The sequence below is a fragment of the Dendrobates tinctorius genome, unplaced genomic scaffold (genome assembly GCF_039654945.1).
Source record: "Dendrobates tinctorius isolate UK_male_01 unplaced genomic scaffold, ASM3965494v1 ptg000294l, whole genome shotgun sequence".
NCBI classification, from domain to species: domain Eukaryota; kingdom Metazoa; phylum Chordata; class Amphibia; order Anura; family Dendrobatidae; genus Dendrobates; species Dendrobates tinctorius.
The window spans coordinates 3926201-3945212 of NW_027361961.1; the positions used below are offsets into that span (position 1 = coordinate 3926201).

A 19012-nucleotide genomic window follows, 5' to 3' on the forward strand; every position below is an offset into this window, starting at 1 on the left:
ACTGCTGGCCCTGTATGCCTGCAGGTGCCAGGGCCCACCAGATGCCAGGGCCCACCGGAGAATCCACCGGATCTCCGGTGGGCCAGTCCGACGCTGGGTGAGACTCTGTAATTTTGCACCATCTTGAGTATTTTGCTGGGACAGTTCTATGTGTTATTTGCCTGTTTTGTGGTACAGTAAAGTATTGCTACACTGTGTTACCCTCACCCTGTGTTGTCTGAGTAGCGTTATTCCCATGGTAAAAGGAGAGCAAGAAATTGGTAGGATGATCCCTAGTCCAAGCGGTTTCGGCTATCGATCCAGGGCACCCGCTGAACCTCCTTGTCTCCACAATGTGTCTTATGCTTTTTGCATGTTTTTTTTCTCTTTACAAGAATTGTTGGTGCCAATTTACTCTTGAAACATTTTAATTTTTTTTGGTATTTTTCTTGTAAGATAGGAAACCCTAAGGCCGGAAATAAACCCCATAAAACACTGTACATGGAGACTTTGGGATCAGATCATTTCTGTTCGGTGTTTGTGGAAACAAAAAATCTTTTCTAAAAGCCTCAAACTTCTGTGTGTGACTCAGACCTGAGATCTAACGTGATAGAAGATTACAGTGCGGGGAAGACGGGAAACCTTCATATAGACGGCCGGTGGGGATGGAGTCAGTGACGGACTCTGGCCAAATATGTTCCTAGAGCCGTAGTAGAAGATGAAGATGTCGTCCTCATCATGAAGTAGTTATTTCTCCTGTCCCGTGTAATGAATATCTCCTGCAGTATTGCTAATGCCGATTCCAGTGTCGGGAAATGAGACGAGAATTAGCGTTATGGACAGGGTCGGACTGAGCATCGGGCACTTCTGGCAAATGCCAGAAGGGCCGGTGCCTGTAGTGGGCCGCTCAATCCACACATGCTTCACCACTGTCAGAGCCGCAATCGTGCAGTGTTCTGCTTCATCGTCACCTGTCCTGCCGTCGCTCTACACAAGGAGGAAGTGGGTGGTCTTCCCTCCAGATCACGAGTTGAGGAGGCAGGGCCGGAGAAGTACAGCACACAGCTCCCCCCGCCGGCCCTGCCTCTTCAATTGCTTCACTGCAACTCGTGATCTGGAGGGAAACCACCCCACTTCCTCCTGACTAAAGCAAGAAAGCTTGAACTCCTGCTGAAGAGAGAACCGGAGATCACTTATAAATTTCAGGCAAGCATCAAAATAAAGATAAGAGAAAATAAAAGCACTGTACAGCTCCTGTGGTGAACTAAAACTCCCAGCATGCCATTGGAGCTTCAGGACATGCTGGGAGTTATAGTTCTCAAAAAGATACTGGTCACGTAACATCACCACTTGAAATAAAGAGCACCTATGGGGTTTTAAAGGGCACCTTTCTGCTTATGTAGGCTGCCTGATCCATGGGCAGCGTGTAGTGGACACTGGCTGCATGATTTCAGCCACATATGTTTTTCCCTGAAATGCTGCTGTGTTTCAAGAAAAAACATGGGAACCTGTGACCAGTTTTGGCCGATATATGTAATAGACATCGCCTTTCAGGGCTGACATACAGCATTCTATAATGTAATATTCATCTGCAGAGTGGTCCGGTCCGATGGGTGTTGCAGGTCTTGGTCCGGAGCCTCCATTCTTCTTGTGATGCCGCCCTCCGGCTTGCTTCATGTGGATGACGTGTCCCTGCATCATCCACAGACTCCCTGGCATCGCGCACCTGCACAGGTGTACTTATCTGCCCTGTTGAGGGCAGAGCAAATTCCTGCAGTGTGCAGGTGCTGGGCCTCTCTGACCTTTCCCGGCACCTGCACACTGCAGTACTTTGCTCTGCCCTCAAAAGGACAGATAAGTTCACCTGTGCAGGTGTGCGATGCCAGGGAGTCTTTGTGGATGATGCAGGGACACGTCATCCACACAAAGCAAGCAGGAGGGCGGCATCGCAAGATGGGAGGCACTAGACCAAGAAAAGGTACAGCCGGACCGCCCCGCAGGTGAGTATAATAAGTTATTTTTCTTGTCCTACATGTCGGGGTGGGGGCAGATATACAGCTTTCTATAATGCTTTTATCCATGCATTTTTTTATCAGCATCTGTGTGAATGTTTTTTCAATCAGTGACATATATCGCAATATAATGCATTAATCAAGAAATTACAGATTTTTAAGCTTTAACCCCTTCGCACCAGAGCCTGTTTTTGCATTCGTGACCGGGCCAATTTTTTCAATTCTGACCACTGTCACTTTATGAGGTTATAACTCTGGGACAATTCAACGGATCCTGCTGAATCTGTTTTCTTGTGACATATTGTACTTCATGATAGTGGTAAAATTTCTTAGACATGACTTGCGTTTATTTGTTAAAAAAATTGAAATTTGGCGAAAATTTAGAAAACTTTTCAATTTTCAAACTTTTAATGTTTATGCCCTTAAATCAGAGAGTGATATCGCACAAAATAGTTAATAAATAACATTTCCCACATGTCTACTTTACATCTGCACAATTTTGGAAACATAATTTTTTTTGTTAGGAAGTTATAAGGGTTAAAAGTTGACAAGCGATTCCTCATTTTTACAACAAAATTTACAAAACCATTTTTTTAGGGACCACCTCACATTTTAAGTCACTTTAAGAGGTCAATATGACAGAAAATACCCAAAAGTGACACCATTCTAAAAACTGCACCCCTCAATGTACTCAAAGCCACATTCAAGAAGTTTATTAACCCTTCAGGTGCTTCATATGAATGAATGGAATGTGGAAGGAAAAAATAAACATTTAAGTTTTTTTCACAAAGATTTTACTACAGAGCCAATTTTTTTTTATTTTCACAAGTGTAAAAAGAGAAAATGAACCACAAAATTGTTTGTGCAATTTCTCCCAAATACACAGATACCCCGTATGTGGGGCTAAACCACTGTTTGGGTGCACGGCAGAGCTTGGAACGGAAGAAGTGCCGTTTGACTTTTTCAATGCAGAATTAGCTGGAATTGACATCGGACGTCATGTCGCATTTGGAGAGCCCCTGATGTGTCTAAACAGTGGAAACCACCCACAAATGACACCATTTTGGAAACTAGACCCCTTAAGGAACTTATCTAGATGTGTGGTGAGCACTTTGAACCCCCAAGTGCTTCACAGAAGCTTATAACGTAGAGCCATGAAAATAGAAAATCATATTTTTTCCACAAAAATGATCTTTTCGCCCCCAATTTTTTTTTCCAAGGGTAACAGGAGAAATTAGACCCCAAAAGTTGTTGTCCAATTTGTCCTGAGTACGCTGATACCCCACATGTGGGAGAAAACTACTGTTTGGGCACACGGTAGGGCTCGGAAGGGAAGTAGTGAAGTTCTGGAATGCAGACTTTGATCGAATGGTCTGCGAGCGTCATGTTAAGTTTGCAGAGCTCCTAATGTGCCTAAACTGTGGAAACCCCCCACAATACACCCCCTAAGGAACTTATCTAGATGTGTGGTGAGAACTTTGAACCCTCAAGTGCTTCACAGAAGTTTATAACGCCCGGGCGTGAAAATAAAAAAATCATATTTTTTCCACAAAAATGACCTTTTAGCCCCCAATTTTTCATTTTCACAAGGGTAACAGGAGAAATTGGACCACAAAAGTTGTTGTCCAATTTGTCCTGAGTACGCTGGTACCCCATATGTGGGAGAAAACTACTGTATGGGCACACGTCGGGGCTCGGAAGGGAAGTAGTGACGCTGTGGAATGCAGACTTTGATGGAATGGTCTGCGGGCGTCATGTTGCGTTTGCAGAGCCCCTGATGTACCTAAACAGTGGAAACCCCCCAATTCTAATTCCAAGCTCTAACCCTAGCTCTAATCCTAGTCCTAACCCTAGCCCTAACCCTAGCTCTAACCTGCATACCTGCTTTTTTTTTTTCTTTACTTTTTTTTGTGACTAAATTGCTGCCTGGCACATAGTAGCGCCGCTTCTCCTGTGATCTCTCACTGACAGGAGATCACAGGAGAAGCAGTGTTACTGTGTGACAAGATCGCTGCCTGGCGCTGTGCCAGGCAGCGATCTAGTCTCACAGAAACGCTGCTTCTCCTGTGATGTCCTGTCAGTGTGAGATCACAGGAGAAGCAGCATTACGATGAGTCAGATCACCAGGAAACAATAAGCTTTCCCAGCGAGCTCTCTCATTGGTTGCTGTGACGCTGACGTCATCAGGACCTGAACCAATCAGGTCTCGATGACATCGGGGGGTCCCAGCATGCATTGTGCACCGGGATCCCTGCGTTATAAGGTACGTGGTGGTCCCAGGGGGGCACAAAACCGCCGACAGTAGATAAACGTCGGCGCTGCACAAAGCCCAGCAAGCGCCAACGTTTATCTACTGTTGGCGTCGGGAAGCAGTTAAATATGTGCAAAGATAATAGGCCTCCACACTTCCTGGTGTTTCCGGGCCGGTAAAAACCAGTACAGGTGAGATCCGTGGTCTGTGTCCATGTGCCATCTGTGTGTATGTGTGTGCTATCTGTGTGCTGTCCAAATCCGTGCACTATTAGTGTGCTGTCCGTGTGACATGTATGACAAGAAATGCAGCATAGAAATTAAAGAGATAAATAGATACCGATTTTTCTTTTTTTTTTTTTTTTTTTACATATTAAATTAACAAAAGGTGCAGGGACCCCCTACTTTTTAAAACCAGCACAGATAAAGCTGGGCGCTTCTATTATCAGGCTGGGACAGTCCAGTGTTATTGGCTGTTCAAGACACAAAAAATAGTAGCCCACAGCTGCCCCAGAATTGGCACATCACATCAGATTCGCCAATTATGGCACTTTACCCAGTCATCCCGATGCCTTGGTGCAGAGGCAATTGGGGTTATATATGGGTTTGATGACAGGTGTGATTTGTAAAAAATCACAGCTGCCAACAAGTCCAAGATTTACTAATGGAGAGGTGTCAGTCTGACACTCCCATTACTAACCCTGTAAATAAAAAACACACACAGAAAAGTCCTTTATTTTAAAATAAAAACCTAGACAACATCTTTCACCTATTATTTCTCCAAAAAACACCGCCACAGGTCTATTGTAATCCACATCGATGTCTCACATCGATCCCTGACGCTGTTACATTCAGAGGCTGCGATGAGCGGTGACATCAGTAAGGTTACCACAGTTCACAGCTGGCGGCTCACACGCTGTCATCTATGGATCATGCAGAGGTTACCGTGAGAGTCGCCAGCTGTGACCTGTGATAACCTTACTGACGTCACCGCTCATTACTGCCGCTGGGTCTCACACTACTCTCAGTACGTGTCCAGCAGCCGTGTGTATTGCCAAGTTTTTAACATTAAGGTTCGGATACGGCTTTAAAGAAGGCTACCGCTTGCGATATAATGCAATTTTATTTCAAGGTACAAAATTAAAGGAATAGTATGATTGTGCACACTTTTGTATATTTTAAGATACAAAGATTAAGTATATATAAAGATCGAATACATATAATGATTAAGTCTATATGAAGATTAACTATATACAGTATACTCACATCATCAATCACCAAGAGGCTTTTAAACATCATCCGTCTGGAATATCAGAGAAGCAACGCCAAGACAGAGACCCCTTGGAGATTCACAACACTGCATGGGCATCCCCCATTTATGCAGGTATCACAACACTGTACATGTGTGTACAGGTATCCGAGTTGTGCTTCTCTCTTAAGGGCCTGTCACACTAAGCGATATCGCTATAACATCACTGGTTTTGTGACGTTATAGCGATATTATTGCTAGCGATATCGCTATGTCTGATACTTACCTCCGACCGGTTTCCCCGCTGATTATCGTTGATCGCGCAAGAACGTCCTGGACTGTTTCTCGTCGTCAGCTTCCTGCTGGGCTTCCTGTGGCGCCGATGAGCGACGTGTGGACGCGGGCGGGAGGACGTCTTCATCGCCGCGTCTGACAGGTAAGTAGCGACCCCTGACCCCTGCTATGTTGCTGGTGAGATCTGCCTGTGTGGCAGCTCTCTAGCGACCACTTAGCGATGCACCAGCGATCCTGACCGCGTCATATCGCTGGTCGGGAACGCTGGTGCATCGCTAAGTGTGACAGTACCTTTAGTCATGTTTCTCTGGCCTTATATACTAAATTTACACTTATGTGTAATACTAGTTTCAACCCACCCATCAAGTGGCCAGCTATCAAGGTTGGATGAAACTGAATCATCAGACAATGGGTCATAGACCCTTAGAATATAAAAGCCACAATGATAAAAGATAAAACTACCACAGACAGAAGTTACATAAACCTTAATGTTTTACAATGACAAACATAGAAGCTTAGAACTATTTATGAAACAACAGTTCAACATTGTGTCACTGCGGGCATTGTCTGTCACATCAGAAATGCAGCTATCTAAAGGTCTGATAAACCCACCATAGACAGAGATTACGTCATTGTCTGTCTGTAACTGTTAATGTTTGATCAGAAATGCAGTCATATACAGAATTAATTCTATATATTTCAATATGGACTCAAAATAGCCATTTTTATATTCGCACTACACCGTGGTGTGCGCTAATGTTACTGAGGTCACCGCTCCTCACATCCTCCAGATGCAGCAGAGTTGGGGATCAATGTGAGACATCAATGTGGATTACAACGGATCTGCGGAGGTGTTTTTTGGGAAAATACATAGGTGAAAGAGGGTGGGTCTTTATTTTAAAATAAAGGACTTTTCTGTGTGTGTTTTAATTATTTTAAATTACAGGGTTAGTAACGGGGGGGGGGGGGGGGTCTGACTAACACCTCTCTATTACTAGCCCAGGACTTGATGGCATATGTGATTTTTGACAAATCACAGCTGTCATCAACACCATATGTTAACCCGATTGCCACCACCGCACGGCATCAGGATAAGCAGGGTATAGTGCCAGAATTGGCAAATCTAATGTGATGCACTAATTCTGTGGAGGCTGTAAGCTTCTATTTTTTGGCTCAGGACGGGCCAATAACCATGGACCGTCCCGGTCAAAAACCCACAGACGCTGTCTGTATTATTTGCACTGGTTTTAAAATATAGGGGGACCCAACGCCGTTTTTTTTTTTTAAATTTAATTATTTATTTAATACACGCTGTTCCCAGGGGCTGGGTGCTGACTACAACTGTCATCAGCGTTGCCTGGGCTTGCTGATCACAGGGAGACCAGGCAAGGATGATGACAGATGTAGTTAGCACCCAGCGCCTGGGAATAGAGCTAGCTGTACTGCTTTTCCCAGCCGCCAGAGCATTTAATTCTGGTACTGTATGTGTAATGGTTTTTGGGGTTGATGTCAGCTGCATAATGTTAGCTACCATCAATCCCTGGTGTAAGTAATGGAGAGGTGTCTATCAGACACCCCCACTACTAACCCAGACCTGGTGAGACCCAGTGACTCTGAAAAGCAGTGATGGTAGTAACAATACCGCTCTTCACAGTCGCTGAGCGCAGTGCAAGACCTGGAATAGCTGAAGACCGGTGACGTTACTGAATTACTGATGTCACCGCTCTTTAGAGTCACCGGGTCTCGTGATAGGCAGCAGAACTAAAAGTGGCTGTAGGCAAAGTTTATGGAGCATCAGAATGAGGTTCCATAGCCTTTGGTTGTCTCAATCCCTTCATTATCTATGAGGTCCAGTTATGTAGGTAAAGTAGTTGCTTTTCTTTGTACTGCAACTAAAAGCAATAAATAGAACTGATCTGTAATACTGGATACAGCTGTGATTATATGTTATATAGTCGTGTTACACTCCCCTCACTTCTTGTAACCTACAAGTGTACAAAGATATTATACAGTCACCATGTGACAAGTGGGCCTGTGGAACTTCAAATGCCAGGGCTGAATTTTATCAATACAAAAAATGGTGGGGGGAACAAGAGGCGCAATAGTGCCCTATCACTAGTGACACTTGAAGTATAAGTATGAGCGGTATAATACAGTTCCACTCACCTATTCCAGTTGTGTAACCCACAACTGGCTTGAGAGCATATCACAGAATCAGCTGCTGCAGGACCTCCACCAACCACTCGCACGTGGAAAAACCTTCAGAAAGTTGTGGGAAGCAGGGTGTGTTGCAGTCCGCGCTGCCGAGATTAACAAATCACCTGGGATGCAAGATGTTGTAGCAGTGTACTCCTTTATTTCCTCCTACGCGTTTCGGCGCCCTTCCTGGCACCTTCCTCAGGGATATCCCTGAGGATACACTGCTACAACATCTTGCATCCCAGGTGATTTGTTAATCTCGGCAGCGCGGACTGCAACACACCCTGCTTCCCACAACTTTCTGAAGGGCTGAATTTTAGTCCCAGTCCGGCCCTGGTTATGGAAGATGAGTCTATGAGAAACGTATTCAGCTGCCGACTCCGAGGGAGAAACTGCTTGTTGTCTGTGGCCTAAATATATAGGTTTTATTATTAGATGTAGAGAAGAAAACTAAATACTGTAAAATAATAAATCTCCTCATATGTTTCCCTTATTATCTCCAGTAATTGTATTATTATACAGGATTTTTATGATGTTACATCGGCTCATCTCCTCATTCAGGTCTCTACAATATCGGATCCTCTCAGTGAAGATCTTCTATAGAAGAGAATTTTCCTGATTTACCCATCAAGGATGGATATGGACAGGGACAAGATGGCGGAGAGGATATTACACCTCACCCTAGAGATCCTCTTCCGGCTTACTGGAGAGGTGAGAGATTCTGATGACGTCACATTACATCATTCTTATCTATGGGAATAACAGATGGACAGAACTGGAGAGGTGAGGACTCTGGAAATGTCTGTAGTGAGATTTATTAATCTGTCTCTCCATAACCAGGATTACACAGTAGTGAAGAAGACCTCTAGTGAGCGCTGTCAGGACCCTGTGTCTGAGGGATGGGAAACACCCCTGAGTCCAATCACGGGGCTTCCACCTCACCCCCTGATACATGAGGACATCAATGACCAGAAGATCCTAGAACTCACCAACAAGATGATTGAGCTGCTGACTGGAGAGGTGACACTGCTGGGAATGCTGGGACATTATACAGTAACACTATGAAGGGATCAGGGTGATGACAGTATCATTGTATGTGTCAGGTTCCTATAAGATGTCAGGATGTCGCCGTCTATTTCTCCATGGAGGAGTGGGAGTATTTAGAAGGACACAAAGATTTGTACAAGGACGTCATGATGGCGGTTCCCCAGCCCCTCACATCACCAGGTAATAGACAAAGTAAAATTACAGCGTACTTAGAATGTGCTGATAAGTTAGAAAATCACTTGGAATAAAATTGTAATTGTCCTGTAAGAGAAAGCGGAGGGTAATGATGCTGATGGCTCCCTAAAGCCCTGATATATTATTGGATGAATCTTCCTTCTCTCCCTTCATGTGTTGGCATGGCCCGAGCCCTGGTTTCATGGTCTCACTGCACATCATAAATGATATTATGTTTTAGATCCTAAGGAATTCACATTACTGCACAATCTCTTCTGAAAGGGGGAGCGCTAATACTTTCTCTACTCTTACATAGTTGAATAATTACATAGTTAAATAGGTTTAAAAAACCTAGGTCCATCAAGATCAACTTTTCTCCAACAAGTAATGTGTTAAATATTAGTGACATTTCGGCACTAATTTAACTATAACTCGCAATGTTTTGTGTACTGAGGAAATCATCCAGAAATTTTTAAAAGCTGTTATAGTGTCGGTCATTACTACCTCTTGTGGTCGGCATTCCACAGTCTGACTGCTCTTACTGTAAAGAACCCTTTCCTGTTTAGCTGCCGGAATCGCCTTTCTTCCACCCGTAATGACAGCCTCCTGGTCCTCAGTATGGTGTTTGGAAGGAATAAGTCATGTGCCATGCTTTGTACTGGTCACACATATATTTATACAGGTAAATGAGATCTCTGAGGCATCTTTTTCAAAGCTCAACAAGCCCAACTTTTCCAACCTCTCCTCAGATGAGAGGCCTTCCATCCCTTGTAATTCTCTAGTTGCCGTCTTTGCACTGATTCTAACTTCTGAATATCCTTTTTAAAATGTGGAGCCCAAAACTGGATCCCATATTTTAGATGTGGCCTCATCAGTGATTTATAAAGGGGTAACTATACGTTCGGATCGTGGGATTTCATCTTTTTATACATTCTAAAATATTGTTTGCCTTTGTGGCTGCTGCTTGACATTGAGTGCTGCTGCTCAGCTTACTTGTAAGCAGAATACCCCATCCTTCTCCTCTTCTGTAGTCCCGAGTATGGTCCCATTTAATGTATATGCAGCAATAGGATTACTTCGTCCTAGGAACGTTACATGTATCTACAATAAATCTCATTTGACAAGTGTTTGCCCATTCAGACATCTTATCCAGATTGTTTTGCAATATTGTAATGTCAAGGTCAGATTTTAATATCCTACATAGTTTGGTGTCATCAGCAAAGACTGACACTTTACTCTCAATCCCATACACTAAGTCATTAATAAAGAGGTTAAAAAAAATCGGTCCTAGCACAGATCCCTGTGATCCCCACTGCTCCCAGTACAGATCCCTGCAGTCCCCACTGCTCCCAGTACAGATGCTGGAGGTCACCACTGCTCCCAGTACAGATGCTGGAGGTCACCACTGCTCTCAGTACAGATGATGGAGGTCATCACTGCTCCCAGTACAGATGCTGGAGGTCACCACTGCTCTCAGTACATATCCGTGGTCCCCACTGCTCCCAGTACAGATCCCTGCGGTCACCATTGCTCCCAGTACATATCCCGTGGTCTCCACTGCTGACTATATCCTATTTACATAGCAAACCATTTATGATGACTCTTTGTTTCCTGTCATTTAGCCAATTCCTTACCCATCTGCATATAGTTTCCCCCAGTCCATGCTTACGGAGCTTCGTTATATGGCTGTTATGTGGTACAGGATCAAATGCCTTTGCAAAGTAAAGTCAATGTTTACATTGCTCAGACGTAAATGCACTTCTTGTTGGGTTAAACTAGTTATATCAGGTTGTGACCTCTGATTTTTAACTTGTTGACTGATCCCGGTAACAGTTCATTGGTGAACACAGATGAAATGTGCCTGTTTAATATCTCAGCCTTTTCTTTGTCCTCCATAATTATCTTGTTGTTGTCTTTTAAAGGGCCGATACCATCTGTTTTTTCTTTTTGGCATTGATGTATTTATAAAAATGTTTGGGATTTATTTTAATGTCGTTGATTTGTTTCTCCGTAAATAACTTTACTCACTTGATTTCTTTTTTACATTTCTTATTTAGATATTGATACTCCTGAAATGCTATTTCCATATTCTCGGCTTTCAAGATTTTGAATGCCCTGTGTTTGTCTTATTAACCCCTTCCCGACATGCGCCGTACATGTACTGCTCAGCAGGAGCTGCGTTCCTGCAAACAGCAGTGCAGGTACGGTGCACCGATCGTGTGGCCTCATGCTGAGGGTGCGGGTATCAGCTCTGTGTTAGAGATGACACCCCGCAGCAACGCCCACGATCAGTGCTAGCACCGATCGTGGGCATTTAACCCATCTGATGCCGCTGTCAGTCGTGATAGGTGGAATAGATGAGCATCGCACAGGGAAGGGGCGCGCTGCGTGCTTCCATCAGGACAACACGATGCGATCGTATTGTCCTGATGATCTCCATGGAGACCCCCGACCACAAGATGGCCGCAGAGTCCTGCGGGGTCCTGCAGGGAAGGTGGCTTGCTGACATACCTTCTTCCCTGCCTGACAGGATGGGACATTGCAAAAAAGAAAAATATAACAAGTGTAAAAATATTTTTTTTAAATCCCCAAATAAAGAAAAAAAAAAAAAAACAAATATATTTTCCAATAAATAAATATTTATGTAAATAAAAAAAACAATAAAAGTATACATATTTGGTATTGCAACGTCCGTAACGTCCCACTAGTTAACTCCTTCAGTGAACAGCGTAAAAAAAAGTAGGCAAAAGACAATTCTTTATCATCATACCACCGAACAAAAAGTGCAATAAAACGCGATAAAAAAGATGAATGGAAATAAAGATGGTACTGCTAAAAACGTCATATTGTCCCACAAAATACAAGTTGTCATACAGCTCCATCAGTAGAAAAATAAAAGTAATAGCTCTCAGAATAAAGCTATGCAAAAATAATTAGTTTTTCTACAAAATAGTTTTTATTGTGTAAAAGCACCAAAACATAAAAAAATATATAAATTCGGTATCGTTGTAACTGTACTCACCCGAAGAATAAAGCTGCCTTATCAATTTCACCACACATGAAATGGTATAAAATAAAAAACATTAAGCAATTCTTGAATTGCTGTTTTTTGTTAATTCTGTCTCCCAAAAATCGGAATAGAAAGTGATAAAAAAAAGTCATGTGCCCGAAAATAGTAGCAATAAAAACGTGAGCTCGTCCCACAAGAGAACAAGACATAACATGACTGTCTTCCGAAATATGGAAAAATTAAAGCTCTCAAAATATGGTGATGAAAAAACTAGTTTTGCAATAAAAAGCGTCTTCTAATGTATGACAGCAGCCAAACATAAAAACCCGATATAAATTTGGTATAGCTGTAATCGCAACGATCCGAAGAATAAAGTCACCTAATCACTTATACTGCACGAGGAAAGGCGTAAAAAATAAATAAAACCAATTCTTCACCTCCTGTTGATATTTTTTTATTCTGCCTCCTAAAGATCGCAATAAGGCTCGGTGCACATTTATCCTGCGCTCTGCACTGAGCCCAAACACCAGGGTTTCGTCAGCCAGTTTTATGCACTTCTGAAAATAAGGACACCGCTAAACAGTCCAGACAGAATCCAGAGTAACTCTGCTGCCTCATTAGTGAATGGATCCATCGGGGGTTTCATCTGTCACGTCACTCAGAGATTTAGATGAAAACCCAGATGTACGAGTGCTCAGCGTAGAGCGCCGGATAAATGTGATCATAAATGTTATGTAAAATGTTCCCAATAAAAGCTTCAACTCAATCCACAAAGAAGCAAGTCCCCACTCAGGTCCATCATCTGTTAACTGAAATATAGGGGGCTTCCACTTACTGGTAGCACACAGGCTCTGGAACAGCTAAATGGCTCCTCGTCCCCCAAAAGATATTTAGCAAATTCTCTGTTCCCAAATCCAAATGCCCCCCCTCCCTTCTTAGCACCAGTGTGCCTAATCCACATATAGTGCCTACATGATTGACATTTCTGTAGTGATGAGAGCCCGCCTAATTTACAAGCATGAGCTGGGTATAATGTACTGGTCACTACAACGGCATTTTACAATTTTCACTCGGCAACATCCACTGCTACTTTTTTCTGGAAAACACCCATGGAGCAGGGGTGTATCTAGGCTTTCTGGCACCTGGGGCAAGAATTCGGTTTGGCACCCCCCTCCCCCCCAAGCACACATGTGATTTGCACACTTAGTCATGTACCCACGAGCTGCTCTCCCTATTGCTCTCAATGTTCAATGAAAAACTGAGAGAAGCAGGAAGAGAAGCTCGTTGTCACAGCAAATCGCAAATGAGTGAAGTGTCCATGTGATGACTACTGGAACCTGCAGAGCTGAATCCTGATATTGCAGCTTCTGAATACTCACAACGAATGCACTGCACACTTTTAGGATTCTCCCTTGCCGATGGACAGTCATGTCAGCACAAGTATGTGATTTGTAGTCTTCTGGCCACATTCCGACTAGACGTTCCCGGCTTCGCTCCGTTCATTTTCATTGAGTGAGGCCACACACGTCTAGTCAGCATGTGACTGCATGTATGTAAATTACCGGCACGAGAGAATCCTGATAGCGTTCAGTGAGCACTGTGAGAATTCAGAAGTCTGCAGTCACATAGAATGACTGCAGACTCAGCACAAACCTAGACAACCCATTTAAGGTTCCTAACATAAATAAAAACATGAGAATTAGTCAGTATCACAAATAATATTTACATCCAGGTACCTTATAGATGACGTCGTCATTGGAGTCGTTCTCCTTCTTTACTTCTTCTTGTCCCGACCCCATGATGAGTTTTCTCATCCACATCTCGTATCTGCAGACTTCCATCTTCTCTGGTCTTCTGCAGCAAATCTCCACACGATGCCCTTAAAGATAGAAGTGTCATTATAATGCTCCTAAATAAAAATATCTGCAGTACACTGAGCCCCTGAATAAATAATTGCCCCTCACTATATTGTCTGCACAAAATATGACCCCACACTGTCCCTCTTATGGTACATGCTCTTTACACTATCCTCTCCTTTCCATACTGGCCCCCTCTACACACTGTCCTTTCACATTGTGTCTCCCCTATAGTGCCCACACTCTATACTGTACTGTGTCATCACACTCCCCCTCCTTGGTATACTGTCCCCTCCTGGCTGTACCCTTACACTATCTCACCATGCTACACCCCCACTACTCAGTCTGTATTCTGTGCCCACTCACTTTTCTTCCCCGATACTGTCGCCTCATATTACTCCCCTCCCTCCTCATACTGTCTCACTCCCTGTACTCTGTCTACATACATTTTTCACATCACTACTCATACTGTGTCCGCATACATTCCCCCGTTTGCTCCCAATACTGTCTGCACCCATCCCCACTCACCATACTGTGCCTGCACCCATCTCCCTATACTGTTTCCTCATACATGCCCCCCATTCCGCCATACTGTTTCCTCATACATGTCCTGCATCTCCCCCTTTGCTCATCATTTTGTGTCCTCAAATCTCATCATCCTCCTAATCCCCACACCGCACCTCATCATCCCCCTAATCCCCACACAGCACCTCATCATCCCTCTAATCCCCACACAGCACCTCATCATCCCCCTAATCCCCACACAGTACCTCATCATCTCCCTAATCCCCACACAGCACCTCATCATCCTTGTAATCCCCACACAGCACCACATCATCCCCCTAATCCCCACACAGCACCTCATCATCCTCCTAATCCCCACACAGCACCTCATCATCCCCCCATCCCCACACAGCACCTCATCATCCCCCTAATCTGTGATCATCCCCCTAATCCCCACACAGCACCTCATCATCTCCCTAATCCCCACACAGCACCTCATCATCCTACTAATCCCCACACAGCACCTCATCATCCCCCCTAATCCCCACACAGCACCTCATCATCCCCTAATCCCCATACAGCACCTCATCATCCCCCTAATCCCCACACAGCACCTCATCATCCTCCTCATCACCCCTTCTCCACACAGCTTCTCATCACCCAATTCCCCACACAGACCGTCATCATCCTCCCATTCCCCACACAACACCTCATCATAATCTTCCCTGTGCATTCCCACTCAAGTAACAGCAACCCCTTTCCAAAATCCATCCTCACAGAGTGCTCACACTAAGTCTTGGGTCCTCATTCCCATTTGTAGAAGGGGCCATGGTGCAGCCCCTCGGTCTTCTCACACAGCTTCAGCCCCTTGGTCTTCTCCTCACACAGCGCCATGATGTAGCCCCCTCATTTCCTGTTTCTCCAGCAGCCTCAGCAGCAGCACAGCTCAGCTTCCTGCTATTGGAGCTTCACTGGACTGAAGGAGGCCCCGCCCCTTCCGGTGACATAATCGCCTACAAAAATTTACTCCGTTCTGGCGCTGCAGCCGACTCCCGGTCTGGAGGGTGGCAGAATTCCACCACCAGGGGAGGCACTGCGGACCTCCACATTAGGTGGCCCGACTGCGCCCCCACTGCTGGCTGCGCCCGGGGCAAATGCCCCAGCTGCCCCCCCAGATACACCTCTGCCATGGAGTCAAAATTGTCACTACATCTGTAGATAAATTCCCAAAGGGGTATAATTTCCAAAATGGGGTCACTTGAGGGGGGATTCTGCTTTTCTAGCACTTAGGAGCTTTGTATATGGAGTCCAAAACTATTCTAGGGAAATCTGCGCTCCAGGAGGGCTTATGGAAGGCATGTTGCTTTTCAAGAGCCTTTGAGCCACTAATAATATGTAAACCTCTGTTTTTCCACTGACTGATGATAGCCCTGAGAGGGGACTTGTTTTTTTGCGGGATGAGGAGTTTTTATTGGTATTATTTTCTCCTACCTAACATTGTTTGATGTCTTTTTACTCCATATTTTGGAGGCAGAATGAACAAAAAATTATTCCCAAAAATGTGGAGAAAAATTGGGGGTGCGTCTTATAGTCCAGACAAACCGGCTCTGGCTGTGGTGGGGGAGGTGGGGAAGTGGTTTCGACGGAGCAGCAGGTCACAGGAGGCTGGAGAGCGCGGCTGCAGATAACTTCTGTTCCCGCTGTTAAAGAGAAATTAATATTCACTGCATTCCATGCCCATGGGCGTGTCGGTCATTGAATATTCATTTCTCTTTAATAATAGTATCTTGGTTGGATTGGCCGCCACCCCGGTCCTGGTATGCATGGCCCATCCTTATAATTGGCCCCCACCCGAATCCTCATCCTCGTAGGCATGGCCCCATGAGAAGACAAAAAAAAACATTACACTTACCTACCCGGCGCTACCTCGTAACATCCTGCTCCGGTGCCAGGAACTGCTTTATGCTTGTAAGCAGCGCATGGCATGGACGTCATGAACTGCTCACAAGCAGAGCACAGTTGCCGGAATACTCGCCGGGACTGTGCGCGCAAGCATATTAGTATAGGGATGAGGGGACCATAAATACCAGGATAGGGGATATAAAGTACAGAATTGACCACATTTTTGGCTTCAATTTTTTCTCTAATTTACTTCTCTAAATCCTAGGTGCGTCTTATAGTCTGAAAATACGGTAGGTGTGAATGGCTAGCCACAAATATTGCAGATCCACTTCATTATTCAAGCCTTTTGGTTTTAAAGTATCCAGTTCAAATATCCACCGACTTGCTGCACGAGACATTTTCTTAATCTAGTCCCCACTTCGCCAGTGTCTAGAGACTTTATGTATACCCCAGAATTCTGTGCCATCTGTAGATCCCCCATGTTTCTCTAAGGCTATGTGCACACGTTGCGGATTCTGCTGCGTTTCCGCAGCGGTTTTGGCCCTGCGGAAACGCAGCAGTTCTGCAGACATGGTACAGTACCATGTTAGCCTATGGGTTTTCAAAAACGCTGTGCTCATGCTGCGGTTTTTTCCGCGCGGTTTTGCTGCGGTTTACAAACCGCAGCATGTCAATTGTTTGTGCGGTTTTCGCAGCGGTTTCACACCTTTAACATAGTAGAGGTGTGAAACCGCAGGGCAAAACCGCAGACCAAACCGCAGGTCACTTTACCTGCGGTTCCGCGCGGAAAAAACCGCAGCGGAATCCACAACGTGTGCACATAGCCTAAACGTTTAGATCGAGGATGGCCACACAATGTATTTCTTATATTGTGCAGGTGTTCACTGATCAGTTTGTTCATAGGGCGTCCCGTGCGGCCTATGTATAGAGTATTCAGGGGCATTTCATGCACTAAATCCCCAAGTTATGTGATCTGGAATGTTATATCCAGTATCCCCTTTGTTTTTTTTAATTGTTTTTTTATTGTGCAGTACTTGACACACTCGGCATTTCTTACATGGGATGAAGCTCTCAGGAAGTGGAATGGAAAGGGTTGCTTCCCTCTCAGTCCGGGGGCAAAGCGAGGATACTTTGGTAGTTTTTCACCAACAGTTTTGTCAACCTTTAAAATGTCCCATAATTTACTAACAATTCTTCTCAGAATGTTTGTTTGCATTGAACTGAGTAATATTGGGCGCATCCATAATGTCTATATTAATATTTTTTCAGTTTGTAAATTTTGGAATAAATCTGCACGTGTTTTTTTTTTAAATATCAGCTTGCACTTCTTGTAAACATTCGCCATAATAGCTTTTAGTACATTTCTTAGTTACCGTATATACTTGAGTATAAGCTGACCTGGGTATAAGCCGAGGCACCTAATTTTGCCAAGGAAAATTGGGAAAGCTTATTGACTCGAGTATAAGCCAGGTTTGCATTGTCCCCTCATCCCTGTCCTGGTATGTATGGCTCCCCCTGATTTATGCATGGTTCCCCCGTCCTCCCCCTTGTATACATGGCTTGGTGTCCTCCCCATCCTCCCCCTTGTATACATGGCTCAGCGTCCTTCCCCTCGTATACATGGCTCAGCGTCCTCACTGTCCTCCCCCTGTCCTCCCCTTGTATGCTTGGCTCGGCATCCCTCCCCCTTGCATACATGGCTCAGCGTCCTTCCCCTTGTATACATGGCTCAGCGTCCTCACTGTCCTCCCCATCCTCCCCCTTGTATACATGGCTCGGCATCCCTCCCCCTTGCATACATGGCTCAGCGTCCTCCCTGTGTTCCCCCCTTTCTGAAGCGGTCTCGGCACTTCCCTGCTTCTCCGCTGTCCCGGCGAGGCAGTTTCTTCCTGTGTTCAGTGGTCACATGGTACCGCTCATTAAAGTAATGAATATGCGCTCCACGCCTATGGGAGTGGAGACGCATGCATATTCTTTACTTTAAGCTGCCTTGCTGGGACATGGAGGACATGCAGTGACCGCGCCAGAAGGGGGTGAGTATGAATTGATAGCCGCAGGCTCCTGCCGCTCCCCTACCCCCTCCCTTCTGGCTTTCTGGGACAATGACTAGTGTATAAGCCCCGAGGGGGGGCGTTTTCAGCACACAAAAAGTGCTGAATATCTCGGCTTATACACGAGTATATACGGTAAATCTTGCTATTTAGTACCAAAATCATGCATTTTACTACAGGTTGGGTATAGCCTCATGTACTGGCTTTTTGGAACTTTGAGAAGCAGTTAGGCAGATGGCAACTATTGATAGAAATGTAGCTGTTTGTCTGAGTGGGTTTAGTAAATGTGCAGGTGCAGATATGTCCATCTTCCACATGTATATTAAGATCTAAATTATGGGGTTTTTTTGCTGATTGTGGAGGTAAAATTCAGATAAAATTCATTTTTAAAGATTATAATAGCAGGTCCTCCTGACCTCCGGACCATATAAATAAAATATCACCAATAAATCATGGCCAGAGGACCAGGTCCTGGGGCAGCACAC

General features: G+C 44.7%; 1 protein-coding gene across 1 annotated transcript in view; it reads left to right on the forward strand.

Annotated features, from left to right (window-relative positions):
• Window positions 1-1087: 1087 nt before the first annotated feature.
• Window positions 1088-19012, forward strand: part of LOC141072997 (uncharacterized) — a 36179-nt gene continuing 18254 nt past the window's right edge. Inside the window, exons 1-4 of the mRNA XM_073560269.1 lie at window positions 1088-1185; window positions 8545-8694; window positions 8824-9003; window positions 9087-9210. Of these exons, the coding sequence (XP_073416370.1) occupies window positions 8617-8694; window positions 8824-9003; window positions 9087-9210 (382 nt within the window). The 5' untranslated portion in view covers window positions 1088-1185; window positions 8545-8616. The remainder of the gene's footprint in view (window positions 1186-8544; window positions 8695-8823; window positions 9004-9086; window positions 9211-19012) is intronic.